Source organism: Nerophis ophidion, linkage group LG03, assembly GCF_033978795.1.
Source record: "Nerophis ophidion isolate RoL-2023_Sa linkage group LG03, RoL_Noph_v1.0, whole genome shotgun sequence".
In the NCBI taxonomy this organism is placed as follows: domain Eukaryota; kingdom Metazoa; phylum Chordata; class Actinopteri; order Syngnathiformes; family Syngnathidae; genus Nerophis; species Nerophis ophidion.
This window is the reverse complement of record NC_084613.1, coordinates 36,315,845-36,335,479: the sequence shown is the minus strand read 5'-3', so window position 1 is coordinate 36,335,479 and position 19,635 is coordinate 36,315,845. Positions and strand designations below refer to the sequence as shown.

Genomic DNA, 19,635 nt, shown 5'->3' with positions numbered 1-19,635 from the left:
CTCACACTGGTGAATGAATGATGAATGAATGATTGGTGGTGGTCGGAGGGGCCGTAGGCGCAAACTGGCAGCCACGCTTCCGTCAGTCTACCCCAGGGCAGCTGTGGCTACAGATGTAGCTTACCACCACCAGGTGTGAATAAATGATGGGTTCCCACTTCTCTGTGAGCGCTTTGAGTATCTAACAATAGAAAAGTGCGATATGAATCTAATCCATTATTATTATTATTATTATTATTATTAATATTTTAATAGGCTTTTAACATAAGTCAAAATAAGAATTATATTAGTAAAAAAAACAAAGATCTCCTTTTACCAAGCATTACATCAATTCAACCGTTAGTATTTTTGTATTTTCTGCAGATAATAATGTGCTTTATTCTTACATACTTTTTGCCATATCTGCAGGATACAGCAATAAACTGAAACAATAGGCAACAGCAATTTAGCCTTTGTCATTTTTCTGGGAAGCTTCAACTGCATGCATAGCTTTTACTCGTCGGAAGGATGGTGGGTTTTGAGATAGCACGCCTTATGATCTGTCACCATTTGCCAAGACTGGAACACTTACTTGTGGAGGAAATCCTCATGGCAGCTGTCCCCAATGTCATCATCATTTAGCAAGGTGTCTTTTATCTAGTCAGGGAAAAAAAACAAACACATTTTAGTGGATAGTAAACGTTCGCATAATTTGCTATGAAATTATGATGCAAACATTTTGCTGTTTAGAAAGTGTAAGGAATAGCCAGTGAGATTCGACAAATTGGCTTTGATGCTTTTGATGTGCAGGATTAGTGCTGATGTGTATTGACCACGGTAGCTATGTAAGTAACTACTTGCAAACTGGAAATAAAGATTTTTGCTTAAAAAGTTCTTCTGTTTTACTTTTAAGTAACACATTTATAACTTGAGATGGAACTTTTTTATCAGGCATGTGATTTGAACTTAATGAAAAAGACTGAAAATAAGCCGTGGGTCTTGGGGCCACAGGTCCTTGTGGGGGGACAAGGGGGGACAAGAGGGAACCCCCCCCCGAAGCTCCACACTTGACAAATTACGGTTGTCTGTTCGACATATTCCCACTTAAAGCCATACCACGGCCAGACGATGGACCCCCTGCTGTTTTTATTGGGAATTAAGTGTGGCAAGGGGCGTGGTCCACGCGTTCCCTGCGGGCGGGGTGTGTGCAGCGATCGGCGATGAAGCAGCTGACAGGTGAGTGGATAAACTCAGCTGGAACGAGTTGTCTAATCTCCTGTCCCGTTATTAGGAGCGTGGGTGACCTTGACAGGGAGAGGACGAGGAAAACACAGGCAGAAGGACAATCGGCTGAAAAGCCAAATGCATGGGCAGACTGAGAGGAAAGGCGTAATGCAAGTACGGTTTGAAAAGGCCGAACCAATATTTGAGTGTGACGACAAAAACATTAAACATTGTAAACGCTGCCTGAAGTGTGCTGCCATTCCTGTGATTAGAGAACCCAAGCACGAGCTGTTGTTACATAAGGTTTCCTTCATTTGTTACCAGATCCGCACCTTCTTTCTCTCGTATTACGACTCGTACGGCTACGTTAACATCACAGCTAACGTTACCCAGTGTTCTACCTCTCTGCTGGGCGAGGGCGTATACGTATGTGACGTATGACGTGACGTGTGTAAATTTGTGCGCCTGCTTGCCTGTGAGAAGGAGAGACAAGAAGGAGTGAGAAGAGCCTGTAGTGTAATTCCCGCAGCTAAAAGCAACTGCGTGAGAACGTATACTCGAATATTACAATATAGTCATTTTCTATATCGCACAGAGACAAACCCACGATATATCGTATATATCGATATATCGCCCAGCTCTAGTCTACATTAAAACATTCTTGTTCATACTGCTTTAATATATGCTCATTTTAAACTTTCATGCAGAGAGGGAAATTACAAACTAAATCAATTTGCCAAAACTGTATTTATTTAACAGTTATTAAGCAGTGGCACAAACATTCATGTAATTTCCAAATAGAAAGTGCAAGATTGTCAGACATTTTAAAACAAGCGATTAGTGCACTTTTGTGCATGATGTCACTAAGATGACATATCAAAACAACACTAAATTAAAGTGGACTTTTTGTACAGAACGCCACTACAATAGTTGAAAAACAAATAAAGTACACTTTTGTGCATGATGTCACACAAAATATTTCAATAACTGTCAAATAAAAATGAGCTGCACAATAGGAAATCAAATAGTGTATGTCCTTCTCTATGTGGTAGGTTCCTGCGGACGTTATCTCCTTCTGTTGTTGACTATTTTTTTCATACGGTTATGTGGAAATGGTTGCTTGGGCATTTTGTTGGTGTGGCACCGAACGGAGATGTTGACATGGGGCGTTTCAAGCACTCATTCTCTAGCGGGTGACTTTTCAAATGATGCTACACATTAGTAGAGCTGCTACTTTTGTAGCAATGCTTTTGCCGCATACTTGACATATTACGGTTGTCTGTTCGACATATTTCCGCTTGAAGCCAAACCACCACCAGAAAATATACCCCGTGCTGTTTTTCTTGGAAATTAATTCTTCCTTCATTTGTTACCAGATTTGCACCTTCTTTCTTTCGTATTACCACTCGAACCCCATACCTCTCTACTTTGCGAGAGCGTATGACGTTGCACGCGCGACAGTATGTGACGTATGTAAGAAGGTGCGCTTGTTTGATGTCTCTGTGAGGAGACAAGAAAGGGTGAGAAGAGCCTGAAGTGTAATGCCCGCAGCTAAAAACAACTGTGTGCAAACGTATACTCGAATATCACGATATAGTCATTTTCTATATCGCACAGAGACAAACCCGTGATATATCGAGTATATTCGATATATCGCCCAGCCCTATGGGTAAGTAAGCAGTGTAATTATAGAATCCCCGGCACTTAGCTTTGTATGGACTCATTGATCGTTTACAAAGTGTGTTCGGAGAGGAAGTGACGCCAGAAAGAACACGCCTAAACAGGAAGTGACATCAGAAAGATCGCGCCACAACTAGCTTCATAATAAAGCGATTTCATAACTCGGAGCTAACCACCCGAAATATGAAGCAGAGTCATCCAGACATGCCCGTTTCTCATTCTTCTGCATGTACAGACGCCTGTGGAAATCACACATGAATACCTCAAGAGAAAGCGATTGCAGCTATTTTGGATACAACACTTCTCAAACGGCAAGAGAACTTTCCAATGTGCGGAGGAGCGTCTGCTCCGTAGATGATGCGTGCAGTTTATCAAAGCAACAAACAAACAATCGGATAATTCCTGTCGTATCAATTCCTAGATATGGTCGTAACTATACTAAATGCACTGGGCATAATAAACACAACATTATTAATATTGCTACTACGGATAATTTGATCAAAAACTCCCTAAAACAGCCCACTACCTATAATATAGGTTTTTTAAACATAAGATCATTGTCTCCCAAAACGTTGTTGGTTAATGATATTATCAGAGACAACAATCTTAACGTCATCGGTCTCAGCGAAACCTGGCTTAAACCAAACGACTTTTTTGCGCTAAATGAGGCATGTCCTCCTAACTTTACACATGCGCATATTGCCCGTCCGCTTAAAAGGGGTGGGGGGGTCGCACTAAAATACAACGAAAACTTTAACCTTAGTCCTAACATAAATAATAAATATAAATCGTTTGAGGTGCTTACTATGAAGTCTGTCACACCGCTGCCTCTACACCTGGCTGTTATCTACCGCCCCCCAGGGCCCTATTCGGACTTTATCAATGAATTCTCAGAGTTCGTTGCTGATCTAGTGACACACGCCGATAATATAATCATAATGGGGGACTTTAATATACATATGAATACCCCATCGGACCCACCGTGCGTAGCGCTCCAGACTGTAATTGATAGCTGTGGTCTCACACAAATAATAAATGAACCCACGCATCGCAACGGTAATACGATAGACCTAGTGCTTGTCAGGGGTATCACCGTCTCCAAAGTTACGATACTCCCGTATACTAAAGTATTGTCCGATCATTACCTTATAAAATTCGAGGTTCAGACGCATGTTCGTCAAACTAATAATAATAATAACTGCTATAGCAGCCGCAACATTAATACGGCCACAACGACAACTCTTGCTGACCTACTGCCCTCGGTTATGGCACCATTCCCAAAGTATGTGGGCTCTATTGATAACCTCACTAACAACTTTAACGACACCCTGCGCGAAACCATTGATAACATAGCACCGCTAAAGTTAAAAAAGGCTCCAAAAAAGCGCACCCCGTGGTTTACAGAAGAAACTAGAGCTCAGAAATTATTATGTAGAAAGCTGGAACGCAAATGGCGCAAGACTAAACTTGAGGTGCACCATCAAGCATGGAGTGATGGTTTAATAACTTATAAACGCATGCTTACCTTAGCTAAAGCTAAATATTACTCAAATCTCATCCACCGTAATAAAAACGATCCAAAATTTTGGTTTAGTAAGGTAGCATCGCTAACCCAACAAGGGACCCCTTCCAGTAGCTCAACCCACTCAGCTGATGACTTTATGCAATTCTTTAGTAAGAAAATTGAAGTCATTAGAAAGGAGATTAAAGACAATGCGTCCCAGCTACAACGGGGTTCTATTAACACTGATACGATGGTATATACGGCGGATACTGCCCTCCAAAATAGTTTCTCTCGTTTTGAGGAAATAACATTAGAGGAATTGTTACAACGTGTAAATGGAATAAAACAGACAACATGCTTACTTGACCCTCTTCCTGGGAAACTGATCAAGGAGCTCTTTGTATTATTAGGTCCATCAGTGCTAAATATTATAAACTTATCACTCTCCTCGGGCACTGTTCCCCTAGCATTCAAAAAAGCGGTTATTCATCCTCTTCTTAAAAGACCTAACCTCGATCCTGACCTCATGGTAAACTACCGACCGGTGTCTCACCTTCCCTTTATTTCAAAAATCCTTGAAAAAATTGTTGCGGAGCAGTTAAATGAACACTTAGCGTCTAACAATCTATGTGAAACCTTTCAATCCGGTTTCAGAGCAAATCACTCCACGGAGACAGCCCTCGCAAAAATGACTAATGATCTATTGCTAACGATGGATTCTGATGCGTCATCTATGTTGCTGCTCCTCGATCTTAGCGCTGCTTTCGATACCGTCGATCATAATATTTTATTAGAACGTATCAAAACACGAATTGGTATGTCAGACTTAGCCCTGTCTTGGTTTAACTCTTATCTTACTGATAGGATGCAGTGTGTCTCCCATAACAATGTGACCTCGGACTACGTTAAGGTAACGTGTGGAGTTCCCCAGGGTTCGGTCCTTGGCCCTGCACTCTTCAGCATCTACATGCTGCCGCTAGATGACATCATACGCAAATACGGTGTTAGCTTTCACTGTTATGCTGATGACACCCAACTCTACATGCCCCTAAAGCTGACCAACACGCCGGATTGTAATCAGCTGGAGGCGTGTCTTAATGAAATTAAACAATGGATGTCCGCTAACTTTTTGCAACTCAACGCCAAAAAAACGGAAATGCTGATTATCGGTCCTGCTAGACACCGAACTCTATTTAATAATACAACTCTAACATTTGACAACCAAACAATTAAACAAGGCGACACGGTAAAGAATCTGGGTATTATCTTCGACCCAACTCTCTCCTTTGAGGCACACATTAAAAGCGTTACTAAAACGGCCTTCTTTCATCTCCGTAATATCGCTAAAATTCGCTCCATTCTGTCCACTAAAGACGCTGAGATCATTATCCATGCGTTTGTTACGTCTCGCCTCGACTACTGTAACGTATTGTTTTCGGGTCTCCCCATGTCTAGCATTAAAAGATTACAGTTGGTACAAAATGCGGCTGCTAGACTTTTGACAAGAACAAGAAAGTTTGATCACATTACGCCTGTACTGGCTCACCTGCACTGGCTTCCTGTGCACTTAAGATGTGACTTTAAGGTTTTACTACTTACGTATAAAATACTACACGGTCTAGCTCCATCCTATCTTGCCGATTGTATTGTACCATATGTCCCGGCAAGAAATCTGCGTTCAAAGGACTCCGGCTTGTTAGTGATTCCCAAAGCCCAAAAAAAGTCTGCGGGCTATAGAGCGTTTTCCGTTCAGGCTCCAGTACTCTGGAATGCCCTCCCGGTAACAGTTCGAGATGCCACCTCAGTAGAAGCATTTAAGTCTCACCTTAAAACTCATTTGTATACTCAAGCCTTTAAATAGACTCCCTTTTTAGACCAGTTGATCTGCTGTTTCTTTTCTTTTTCTTCTATGTCCCACTCTCCCCTGTGGAGGGGGTCCGGTCCGATCCGGTGGCCATGTACTGCTTGCCTGTGTATCGGCTGGGGACATCTCTGCGCTGCTGATCCGCCTCCGCTTGGGATGGTTTCCTGCTGGCTCCGCTGTGAACGGGACTCTCGCTGCTGTGTTGGATCCGCTTTGGACTGGACTCTCGCGACTGTGTTGGATCCATTGTGGATTGAACTTTCACAGTATCATGTTAGACCCGCTCGACATCCATTGCTTTCCTCCTCTCTAAGGTTCTCATAGTCATTATTGTCACCGACGTCCCACTGGGTCATTATTGTCACCGATGTCCCACTGGGTGTGAGTTTTCCTTGCCCTTATGTGGGCCTACCGAAGATGTCGTGGTGGTTTGTGCAGCCCTTTGAGACACTAGTGATTTAGGGCTATATAAGTAAACATTGATTGATTGATTGATTGATTTGTCGAAGGAGAGTCATTGAGAATGTGAGCTCCCGTGGATGTGATAAAAAAGGTAGTGTATGCTTTGTATTACCTGGTCGTCGAGGAAAACAGCTAATGCATTTAGACTGGCAAAGCAGACCGTATCAGTTATTGCCCGCCATGAAGGTTGCAGACTCAACGTCTAGGTCTAGAGTATATTAAGCCACCAAAATGGAATGGACAATGAAGGTGAAGGCAAAAGAGTGAGGAGAGTCCTGACCGGATATCTAGATCCCTAGATTGATTGATGTAAAATGTTCTTTATCAGATTGTTAACGTGTCTAATAAAGATTTGATTAATTGATGATGGCTCAGGTGAGATACACTACAAAAGGGCCCCACAACACACTGGATTCCAGTTAATTGAAATACCACAACAGTAGATATGGTTCAGATAAGTTACATTTAAGAACTTGCACACAAAGCAACACCGGAGATAACTATGACGTGCGCATTTTCCGCGCAAGCGTAATAGGCGCGTTGCGCCGACGGACGGAAGGGGGCGGGGTTTTAAAAGGTGGCATTGTTGTGTGTGGACACGGATAAGGTTAGGTGGGATTTACTCTAGATAACCTTATCCAGATTAGTGTAAACAGGGCTTTAGTCACTACAGTAATTACAACTTGTGGTCACATCAACAGGAAATACATGCGTTGGACTACTTTATACATTATTTACAACCTTACTAGTGTCCACTTCACAGCCACAGATGGTTAATCTAGTTATTGACATCATTTACACATTACGTTTGCTTTGATGGCTTTGACATGAGCCTTCCTGACAAATTTCTGAGCAGCTTGCATTTTCATTTTTGTTTCTGCTTTAGTGGATTCTGCCTTGGATTTTATAGCCAATTTCTGTCTTTTCGACTCCCTCTCCACTTCTAACAGCTCCAAATGCAAAAATCATGCAATGATCATAAAGAGTACAAACAATGTTTATTCCATTAGCTAACTTCCTTTATCAAAATAGCAATTTGAGATTTATAACATTAAAGAATAAATATCTTGTAGTAATGTTTGTTTCAAAATGTTCAATGTCAACATTAAACAGTAAAAATAATGAACCAAAGTCAGCTGGTGTCTTGTTCTGAAACACCAATGAAAATGAAATGTAGCTGTGGAGAGACGGAGCCGGCGAGCAAGCAGCGTGGGAGGGCACGCCGGGAGCGACGCCCCAAGATGGCGGCGGGGACAGCGAGCGAGCGGCGAGGTGGGGCGCGCCGGGAGCGACGCCGCAATCGTGATCAAGTGCGTGGGGCGCCCAGCTGGGCAAAATCATCTAATCTCTTCGCAAGGTGTAAAAGGCCGGCAGCGGAGAGAAGGAGGGAGAAGGAGGCGGACGCTGAGCGCGAGAGGAAAAGAGCGAGAGGCAGACGACAACGCGGCAAAGTGAAAAACGAAAGCTGAAAGGTTTTATTGAAAGAATAAAACAAAAGTCAAACTGTTCAAAGCCATGTCCCTTCTTGGTGGTCCTGGGAACCTGCACGACAGTGAGGGACTGTCACAGTAGCATTTAGACAGGCTATACTGTAGCAAAAGTCATCACATGTCTGGTACAATCACGTGTGTTCTTAAATGTGTAGTCCACGTATTCCATGTCAAGAGCTGTTTTGATTTGGGCTTACATGGTAACCAACTAAAATTAATGTGTTGGCCATTGTTTTATCCAGACGCATATATTTGTTCAAATGTGGCTAGGTACACGTATTGTGGGTTTTCTGGATGTCATCTACATCGCTAAAAGAAAAATCTTAGAAAGAGAATCCCTCTGCCATCTTCCATTAATTTTTTTTCATATGTAAATCGCCTGCTTGAATATTCCCTCTTCTCTTCTCCGACTCTCTCGTTGTCATTTGGGATGTGCGTGTCTTGTCATTTCCCTTCCTGGTTCGATTACCCATCCTATCATGCCTCTGATTTGCCTGTTTGTAATGTTTAGCCCTAATCTTAATCAATCGTGACTCATCATTGGAAACCAACCAAACAGTCATGGATTTTCTTTTATGTAAACCAAATAATTATCATTTATTTTGTCCCCTATCGTGGAGTTGCACTAGTCCATTTCTCCCTTTCTCTTCTCCCTCTCTCTTATTTTGTAGCATGAAGCTTAGCTAACCGTTACATAGGTCTGAAAATAACTAAGCTACGGAAATTGATACTTGTTTAAAAAGTAGCTAAGCTACTGGGAAATGTAGCTAAGCTACACAGTGTCGATATTAAAGTTAATACATTTTAATGAAAAAAACGTAGATTTTACCAATGCAGCCGCAAACCGGAATAGATCATCAAAAACCGTACTCATTACGGGAAAACCGCAATTGTTGGCAGGTATGACAAAGAGACGGATCAAGATTTTAACACACATTGTAGGTCGGAAAAAACAAATAAAAACTGAAAATATTTTTACAGAGATAAAAAAAGACGGATTTCCGACTACAGACAGAAAAAATCACAAGTCTGTGTTGGGTAGATTTTTTTGTGTAACCTGAATATTTTCTTGCAACTTAAAGCATAACAATTAAACTAGAGATAGCTTGTTTCCCAAAATAGGGGCACAGTGAAAGGCGAGGTAAAACTGTAAATTTAAGAATGAACTAGTTTCCAACCTCACAAATCTATTGACTAGCTTATAAGGTTTGTGATATTCACAAACCAACCAAATCTATTGACTGGCTTATTTACATGAACGATAGTTTTGTTTTCATTTGAAGCTTGACAGTGATGAAACATTTACGTCTCAACCAAGGCATAAACAGCTTCTGCTTTGCACAGAATGGGTGTGCGCCTCCTCTCTGCTCTGATGAGATTGGAATGGACTTATTGTCACTGCACTTTAAAGTATAGCGAAATGTGTTTTCAGTACAAAATATCTAAGAGCAGACATTCGGTAGACAGGGGACCGACCGCCTGTGAAGAAAGGCTCACAGCAGCATCGCTTGTACGTTGAAGACAGAGTGATACTGTAGCACGTAAGGACGAAAGTCGAAGGAGGAGTGTCAAAAGAGGGAGCTAACTGTTTTAATGAGATTTAGCAATTTGCAAAAACAATGGAGCAGTACTCTACATACATGCCTTTGTCTAGTGCAGTGGTTCTTAACCTTGTTGGAGGTACCAAACCCCGCCAGTTTCATGTGCGCATTCACCGAACCCTTCTTTAGTGAAAAATAAAATGTTTTTTCATAATTTAATGTTACTATATTAAATACTATTACAGATATAGTTTACAAACAGAAAGTTACAGGAATGTACACATGATCCCATGTTTACATCTCATTGTGCAACATGTGAATGTTTTAGTGGGACCTAAATGCGATATCTGAAAGAGGTACAAATTATTTCCAACCCCACCTTGAACAGAGCTCATGAAAAACAATGGGTTTTTTTTGTCATTGTAAGTGGGCCAAAAAACCTTGCAGTATATTAGAAAATAATCCCATGGAAATGATTGCTGTCATTTGATTATAATAATAAAACAATGAATTTGTTATTTAGTCAGGTTTGGACGGAGGCTTCGTCGAACCCCTGAGGCCGACTGACCGAACCCAGGTTAAGAACCACTGGTCTACTGTGAGCACAACAACGAAAATGCGTTCCCTTCAAACCCGTCCGACCGGACCTCTAACCATAACTCAAGTTCCGTGGGTAAATTATGTACACTTACTACAATACGCGCTTTCATGTCTCCAAACATCCAAAAAAGTTGCTAGATTTGTCACTTGTTGCTTTTGAGCCACTAAGAGGAATTGGAAAGATACTAGATTTAGTAAGAAAATCACCAAGTTGACAACACTGGGCTGAGAGGTGTGTGTGAAAAATAAAGATGATATGACTCACCTTAGGATGCTTCTGATTAGTTTACACTGCGTGGTGCCTCCCGTGGTTAGTTAGATTTAGGCACGATTGTTTATGGATTGGTCTTGTATTGGTTTTTGACAGCAAAAGAGAAGTAAAAGACGGTAAGTCAATCATAATTACTAGCTGCCATGTTGCCCTGTTGATTTCAGTCGCAAATGACAACGGTGCGCTTGTATTACGTCATCACAGAAGTCTCACAAGATTAGAGCAGCCATTTTTTGTAACGGAACTACAATCAAATTATTCATGACTATCCAACCGGACATAGACGGATGCATTTTACATATAGATCGTTTTGGAGGCTCGCCAAACAATGTATTCATATCTCTAAAGTTTAAGTTAAAGGGTATGCTTTAGTTTGTGAGCAAAAATTTGGGTAGTGAGCCTCCCCACCACTAGTTGGCTAAGTGGTGGGGAGCTCTGTCATGAGCTCTGTTCAAGGTGGGGTTGGAAATAATTTGTACCTCTTTCAGATATCGCATTTAGGTCCCACTAAAACATTCACATGTTGCACAATGAGATGTAAACATGGGATCATGTGTATATTCCTGTAACTTTCTGTTTGTAAACTATATCTGTAATAGTATTTAATATAGTATTAGGCTTCAAGGTGGCAGAGGGGTTAGTGCGTCTGCCTCACAATAAGAAGGTCCTGCAGTCCTGGGTTCAAATCCAGGCTCGGGATCTTTCTGTGTGGAGTTTGCATGTCCTCCCCGTGAATGCGTGGGTTCCCTCCGGGTACTCCGGCTTCCTCCCACTTCCAAAGACATGCACCTGGGGATAGGTTGATTGGCAACACTAAATTGGCCCTAGTGTGTGAATGTGAGTGTGAATGTTGTCTGTCTATCTGTGTTGGCCCTGCGATGAGGTGGCGACTTGTCCAGGGTGTACCCCGCCTTCTGCCCGATTGTAGCTGAGATAGGCGCCAGCGCCCCCCGCGACCCCGAAAGGGAATAAGCGGTAGAAAATGGATGGATGGATAGTAACATTAAATTATGAAAAAACATTTTATTTTTCACTAAAGAAGGGTTCGGTGAATGCGCACATGAAACTGGCGGGTTTTGGTACCTCCAACAAGGTTAAGAACCACTGCACTAGACAAAGGCATGTATGTAGAGTGCTGCTCCATTGTTTTTGCAAATTGCTAAATCTCATTAAACTTCGTAAGATCTAACCAAAAAATACGCTAGGATTAGCTAATAGCTAGCAAGCCGTAACTTTGTTTTTCCAACAATGAAAAAAAAGAAAGTTAGTGTGCATTAGAAAACATCGGCATCAACAGAAAATGCTTATGCTTATGTAAACAACAGTCAGGCAGTCCAAGGAACATTGAACTAAACGTGTTTCTCAGATTAAGTACAAACCCTGTTTCCATATGAGTTGGGAAATTGTGTTAGATGCAAATATACACGGAATACAATGATTTGCAAATCATTTTCAACCCATATTCAGTTGAATATGTTACAAAGACAACATATTTGATGTTCAAAATGATAAACAATTTTTTTTTGCAAATAATCATTAACTTTAGAATTTAATGCCAGCAACACGTGACAAAGAAGTTGGGAAAGGTGGCAATAAATACTGATAAAGTTTAGGAATACTCATTTAACACTTATTTGGAAAATCCCACAGGTGTGCAGGCTAATTGGGAACAGGTGGTTGCCATGATTGAGTATAAAAGCAGCTTCCATGAAATGCTCAGTAATTCACAAACAAGGATGGGGCGAGGGTCACCACTTTGTAAGCAAATTGTCGAACAGTTTTAAAACAACATTTCTCAACGAGCTATTGCAAGGAATTTAGGGAGTTTACTTTCTACGTTCCGTAAAATCATCAAAAGGTTCAGAGAATCTGGAGAAATCACTGCACGTAAGCGATGATATTACAGACCTTTGAGCCCTCAGGCGGTACTGCATCAAAAACCGACATCAGCATGTAAAGGATATTACCACATGGGCTCAGGAACACTTCATAAAACCACTGTCAGTAACTACAGTTGGTCGCTACATCTGTAAGTGCAAGTTAAAACTCTACTATGCAAAGCCAAACCCATTTATCAACAGCACCCAGAAACGCCGCCCGCTTCGCTGGGCCTGTGCTCATCTAAGATGGTCTGATGCAAAGCGGAAAAGTGTCCTGTGGTCTGACGAGTCCACATTTCCAATTATATTTGGAAACTGTGGACGTGGTGTCCTCCGGAACAAAGAGGAAAATAACCATCCGGAATGTTATAGGCGCAAAGTTCAAATGCCAGGCCACGTGTTACAACAGCGTGGCTTCGTAGTAAAAGAGTGCGGGTACTTTCCTGGCCCGCCTGCAGTACAAACTTATCTCCCATCGAAAATGTGTGGCGCATTATGAAGCGTAAAATACGACAGCGGAGACCCCGGACTGTTGAATGACTGAAGCTCTACATAAAACAAGAATGGGAAATAATTCCACTTTCAGAGCTTTAACAATTAGTTTCCTCAGTTCCAAAACGCTTATTGAGTGTTGTTAAAAGAAAAGGTGATGTAACACAGTGGTGAACATGCTATTTCCGAACTACTTTGGCATGTGTTGCAGCCATGAAATTCTAAGTTAATTATTATTTACAAAAAAAAATAAAGTTTATGAGTTTGAACATCAAATATCTTGTCTTTGTAGTGCATTCAACTGAATATAGGTTGAAAAGGATTTGCAAATCATTTTATTCCGTTTATATTTACATCTAACACAATTTCCCAACTCATAAGGAAACGGGGTTTGTATTTTTGGTCTATTTTGTTATAAGTCTGAATATTAGTACTCATAACAATCCATTTTAAACCTTAAATGTTGATTGTTACTCACGTCAATGTCTTCAGGAACGCTATGCGTCTTCATGGAGGCAAGAAGCTCCATAATTGGGACAATCTCCAAGCTCAGCACGGCAACAATGTTGTAGCCCTAAAACAAAAAACACTGAATGAACAAATAAACTCAGTAAAATAACAACTTGTGGTTTTCTTATCATATTTTATCATCTAATCACGCTTTTTAATTGGGTTTTGTACACTGTTGGGAGGCCACATAAAAGAACCCATTTGATTTTGTTTGTGCGGATCAAAAATGGGTGCGGATATCAACTAGACCTTTACAGTGTGGGTGGAGGTCAGTGCCCTAGTGGTCAGAGTCATTGTTTTGACAACTATGATGCATTTACCAACCAATACCCACTATTAGTGGAATATCTTGCCCAAGCTAGATTGGTTCATTAACTTTAACATCATGGAGTTCTAAAATGTTTAATTACCAAGTCAAATTATTTGTGTTTTAAACAAAGAAGTTGGCCAATTAAGTTGATTCTGGTTCCAATTCTGATTAAAGTAAGAGTTTCTATTATCCTTGGGGCATTGTCTTAAAAGAAATGTATTAAACAAACTCTTAATTTTATGTAATGTTTTTGTCAAACGAATTACAAGATATGGTTCTGAAATACCAAATTATTCCTGAAGAATCGATACAGAATGTACAGTAACTTTAATAATGTGGTCATGTTACAATCTCCAATGAGCTGCACAAATGTGCAGTTTACTTTAAAGTCATTTAGTGTCACAAGACCAGAGCAATACTACATGGTTAAAAACAGGTAATTATTTGGTAGTAATTTCAAAGGTACCTTCTGCATCCAAATGCGCCCCCTGCGAATAGCATGCTTTAGCCTTTCTACGCATATGGTGTGCAAAGGTAAGTAAAAGGCCAGTTCGGTCTGTGGCAAAATAATAGACAAGGCACAGGTGTTCTTGTCCCCCTTTAGTTCACCATCGAAGATGAGTGACACAATGATGACACCCTTCTCTGCTAAGACAAAAAACTTGACATCAACTGCTCCACACTCTGCACTACGCAGAATCTCTCCATTGAGTGTGTGATTGGCCAAGAAAGTTACATCGCCATCACTGAGAAACATCCCCTGATCACCCTTTGATGCCCAAATGTGATGCACACGTGGCCCTAGGATATTGTCCCAGTAGGCAAAGGTGGCAGCCAGCAGTGGGCATTCTCCATCGATTGCTATTTCAGACTTTGCCACAGCAGGTGACTGGGGTGGACACCCAAAAGACATTGGAGTTCAGATGTTGGATGAAACGCTGGATGATGGCCAATCTGTAACATAAAGAGTTATTAATCCATGTCATTTCTAAAATATTTTATAGATACAAACAAAAAAGTTGGCTTACTCTTGAAGAGGCAAAATAAAAAGGTGCATTTCTATTCATGTCTTTGTAAAATTGTACATAATATTTTACAAGTACAGAACAATCAATTTATGCAGCTAACATTAGCATTAAAATGAAACCATAGCTCGGTTGGTAGAGTGGCCGTGCCAGCAACTTGAGGGTTGTAGGTTCGATTCCCGCTTGTGCCATCCTAGTTACTGCCGTTGTGTCCTTGGGCAAGACACTTTACCCACCTGCTCCCAGTGCCACCCACACTGGTTTAAATGTAACTTAGATATTGGGTTTCACTATGTAAAGCGCTTTGAGTCACTTGAGAAAAGCGCTATATAAATATAATTCACTTCACAATAAACCAGGTGCTTAAGACAGACATAAAAGAAAAACTGTACCTCAAATATCAAGCATATTCCGGTGTTTGCTAAGTGTGGGGGAAAAAATATCGATATGGCAATATATCTATTGCAATACTTTTCCTGACGATATAATAGACATTTTAATTGTCTTATTAATATCGATAATTTTTTAACGTCTTGTTTTGGGCCAGATTATGCACCTCTGCTCCACACAAAGCCGCTGTACTGCTACTTAGCTGTGCGTGTTTAGTGGTAGGACTATCGATTAATCATTTAAATCAGTACGTTCGATTAGAAAAAAGTGTCGATTTATATTCTGTTTCTTTGCTTAGTCTTTTAATTAGTGCAATTTGTAAAAAATGTATAAATTCCCAGAACTATAACTACGCGGACATTGTTTCTGCTTGGCCACATAGTGTTTGGGTACTGTTCAGGTGGCAAACAGCGTAGAAGTTTTTTTTTTTTTAACTAATGCACACATGTGTAAAGTGAAATCTAACTGTTGATGATGTGCATTTATTAGGGGGGAACAAAGAACGGCTATCCCTAAAATACGCAATTAGTGTGTTTCATCCGATAGCTCGATTAATGGAATCTCCACATCTGCAGTCCCTTCCAAGGTTTCTTGTTGTTCCTATTGGGTTGAGTTTTCTCATGCCCTGATGTGGGATCTGAGCCGAGGATGTCTTGTGGCTTGTGCAGCCCTTTGAGACACTTGTGATTAAGGGCTATATAAATACATTTGACTGATGATTGATTACTGAAATAACTGATAGATGCACCCCTCCTGAGGAAGGGAGTGCAAAACATCAACAGTTAGTTTTTGGGTTTTTTTTACATTAAAGTGGCAGAAAAGACAGTCCACTTTGTGTAATTGTAATAAATAGAATTTAATTGATCGGAATTAGTTTTTTACTGTTTTTCTAATTAGATATTACTGTCATCTAGTGCAGTGGTTCTCAACCTTTTTTCAGTGATGTATCCCCTGTGAACATTTTTTTAATTCAAGTACCCCTTAATCAGAGCAAATCATTTTTGGTCGAAAAAGAGAGATAAAGAAGTAAAATAAAGCACTATGTCATCAGTTTCTGATTTGTTAAATTGTATAACAGTGCAAAATATTGCTCCTATGCAGTGGTCTTCTTGAACTATTTGGAAAAAAATATATAAAAATAACAAAAAACTTGTTGAACAATAAACAAGTGATCCAATTATAAATAAATATTTCTAAACAGAAGTAATCATCAACTTAAAGTGCCCTCTTTGGAGATTGCAATAGAGATCCATCTGGATTCATGAACTTAATTTATAAACATTTCTTCACAAAAAAAAATCTTTAACATCAATATTTATGGAACGTGTCCACAAAAAATCAAGCTGTCAACACTGAATTGTTGCATTTATTTCACAGTTTATGAACTTACATTCATATTATGTTGAAGTATCATTCAATAAATATATTTATAAAGGATTTTTGAATTGTTGCTATTTTTATATTTTTTTATATTTTTTAATCTCATGTAACCCTTTGCATACATTCAAGTACCCCCATTTGAGAACCACTGATCTAGTGCAGCGATTTTCAACCACAGTGCCGCGGCACACTGGTGTGCATTGAGATACAGTCTGGTGTGCCGTGGGAGATTATGTAATTTCACCTAATTGGGTTAAAAATATTTTTTGCAAACCAGTATACGCAAATGATGTGCCGTTGTTGAGTGTCTGTGCTGTCTGGAACTCTTCCATATCAGTAGGCGGCAGCAGGTAGCTAATTGCTTTGTCGTGATCACAATATGCAGACGACAGCGGGAGGCAGTGTACAGGTCAAAAAATATCTTATGCTTAAACCAAAAATAAACAGGAGGTGAGTGCTGCTAAGAAACGGTATTGAAGCTTAGAGAAGGCTACGCAGAACAAAACTAAAACTGAACTGGCTACAAAGTAAACAAAAACAGAATGCTGGACGACAGCAAAGACTTATAGCATTTGGAGCAGATAAGGTGTCCACAAAGTACATCCGAACATGACATGACAATTAAGAATGTCTATACAAAGAAGGATAAAAACCACTGAAATAGTCTTGATTGCTAAAACAAAACAAGAAGGGAAGAAATGAAACTGCAAAAGGAAAATACCAACAAAATAGGAAAAGCCACCAAAGTCGGAGTGCAAGACAGGAACTAAAATACAGAAAATTCTACATAAATCATGGCATGATTTGACAGGTCGTGACAGTAAACCTACTTCGAAACAAGAGCTATAGTGATGCATGGTTTGAATTAATATCCAACAATTGCCAGAACAACTTTTTACTGTCTGCTGAGTTTAATTTGTTAATGTTTTCTACTGGTGGTGTGATTCCACTTTTTTTCCAATGGTGCCTTGGCTCAAAAAATGTTGAAAAACACTGATCTAGTGTAAATACACACAACTTGAATGTTTAGCTGCAGTTTGAATATATCAATGAACTATGCTGAATATGGCAATGTATCACCACAATACACTTTTGAATCGTGAAAAATATTTTAATACGTATCGTGAAGTTGTACCTAGCCCTGTTTGTTTGCCCGCCACTGCACACCACTGTTTAAATACTCTAATAGTATATTTTAACTTTGCTTATAAACAACATTTATTTTACTACTTTTGGTTGACATGCTCACTTAAACTTCCATCTCCCAACAATATTAGTTTCCACTCGAGGAATGTCTAGAAAAACAAGATCATAACTGTAGTTTTCATGTGATGAGTTAAATATGGGCTGAGTTTTTACAACTGTACGACTCAGTGTCAACATCACGCAACAAGAAACTACATTAGACTGACCAAACCATTGTTAAAAAATTTACAAAGTGTGCTTTGGTTTGTTGGCTAATGTTGCGAAGTACATTACATGCTAACTCGCTAACCTGTGTAAGCATCGTTTTTGACACAACGTGGAAACACAGCAGCAATAACTTACTCGTTTCGTTATTTGACTCCGAATCTGTGGTTCTAGTTAAAGATGTCTAAACAAAATGTCAACATAATATCAGAATGTTTCTTTTTGACAGCCAAACAACTACGGCAGGCAACATTAACTGTACTGCCACCTGGAGTACTTCCGGGTACGTCAATATGACGTCGGGAAGACGACAGCGCTCTCTGGTGAAGGGCCGCGGAAGCTTTTTATTTTTTTCATTTAATTTTTTACATTTTTCATTTTAAATTAGTGATGCCAGGAGGCAATATCAAATTAACATTAGAGCTGGCCCGCCACTGTACCACCGCATTCACCTCTAATAGTCTTGCTTGCCAACCCTCCCGATTTTCCCGGGAGACTCCCTAAATTTAGTGTCCCTCCCGAATTTCATCCGGGACAACAATATTTGGGGTGGGCTTTAAAGGCACTGCGTTTGGCGTTCTCTACAACCTGTCTCCACGTCCGCTTTTCCTCCATGCAAACAGAGTGCCAGCCCAGTCACATAATATGCGGCTTCAACACACACACACACAAGTGAATGCAAGCACACTTGGTCAATAGCCATACAGGTCACACTGAGAGTGGCCGTATAAACAACTTTAACACTGTTACAAATATGTGCCACACTGTGAACCCACACCAAACAATAATGACACATTTCGGGAGAACATCCGCACCGTAACACAACATAAACACAACAGAACAAATACCCAGAACGCCTTGCAGCACTAACTCTTCCGGGAAGCTACAATATACACCCCCGCTATCACCAAACCCCGTCCACCTCAACCCCACCGCCGAAAAGAGGCATTCATTTTTTATTAAAATTTTATTTGATATGCCACTGATATTTTTTAATTATCATTATTATTTGAAACTAGATTTTGCATGTCACTATAAAGTTATATAAGCCTTGCATGTTCAATATTCAATGCAAAACTTGTTTGGGTCCCTATTAAAAGGTTAATTTGTTCAACCTCGGCCCGCGGCTTTGTTCGGTTTTAAATTTTGGTCCCCCCCTGTATTTGACTTTGACACCCCTGAAGTAAAGGAGTAACGGACCGACCGGATCAAAATACGAGGGTAAGGCGTCTTGGCAAGCAAGTTCAAAAGTGGTCCGAACCTGTGCGGTGTGCAGCACCGACTCGGATTTTCTTAATTTTTATTTTCGGGACCGGGGCAGACGCACGCAGTAACAGTCACTTGTTAGTTGGGCTGGGCAATAAAACAATAACAATATATATCGTGATAGACATGTGATCAATATCAATAGAAAATGGGGCCGATAGAACGTTCGATAATTTCACTGAGTTCTGTTAGAAATAAATAGGAAGAAAGGCCGATGCGGAACCGGACGGCATTCTGGGGGGTGTAGACAGAGGAAGGGTTTTGACCTCTCGACCAATCATGGCCGAGCCTGAAACCGCAAGGCAATCTGGGAAATGCTAACAGGAAAAAAAAAGAAAAAAAGCAACAACGGCTCGC

At 40.4% G+C, this 19,635-nt stretch overlaps 1 protein-coding gene across 2 annotated transcripts in view; it reads right to left on the bottom strand.

Moving 5' to 3' along the window:
• c9orf72 (C9orf72-SMCR8 complex subunit) overlaps positions 1–18,313 on the bottom strand; it is an 87,815-nt gene extending 69,502 nt beyond the window's left edge. For both annotated transcript variants that reach the window (XR_009806105.1, XM_061895054.1), the window contains exons 1-4: positions 18,151–18,313; positions 14,274–14,761; positions 13,466–13,561; positions 572–636 (exon numbers count right to left, since the gene is read on the bottom strand). Coding sequence is in view for 1 of the 2 variants with exons in the window: in XM_061895054.1 (XP_061751038.1) it covers positions 572–636; positions 13,466–13,561; positions 14,274–14,720 (608 nt within the window). In the remaining variant the exon portion in view is untranslated. The remainder of the gene's footprint in view (positions 1–571; positions 637–13,465; positions 13,562–14,273; positions 14,762–18,150) is intronic.
• Positions 18,314–19,635: the final 1,322 nt, after the last annotated feature.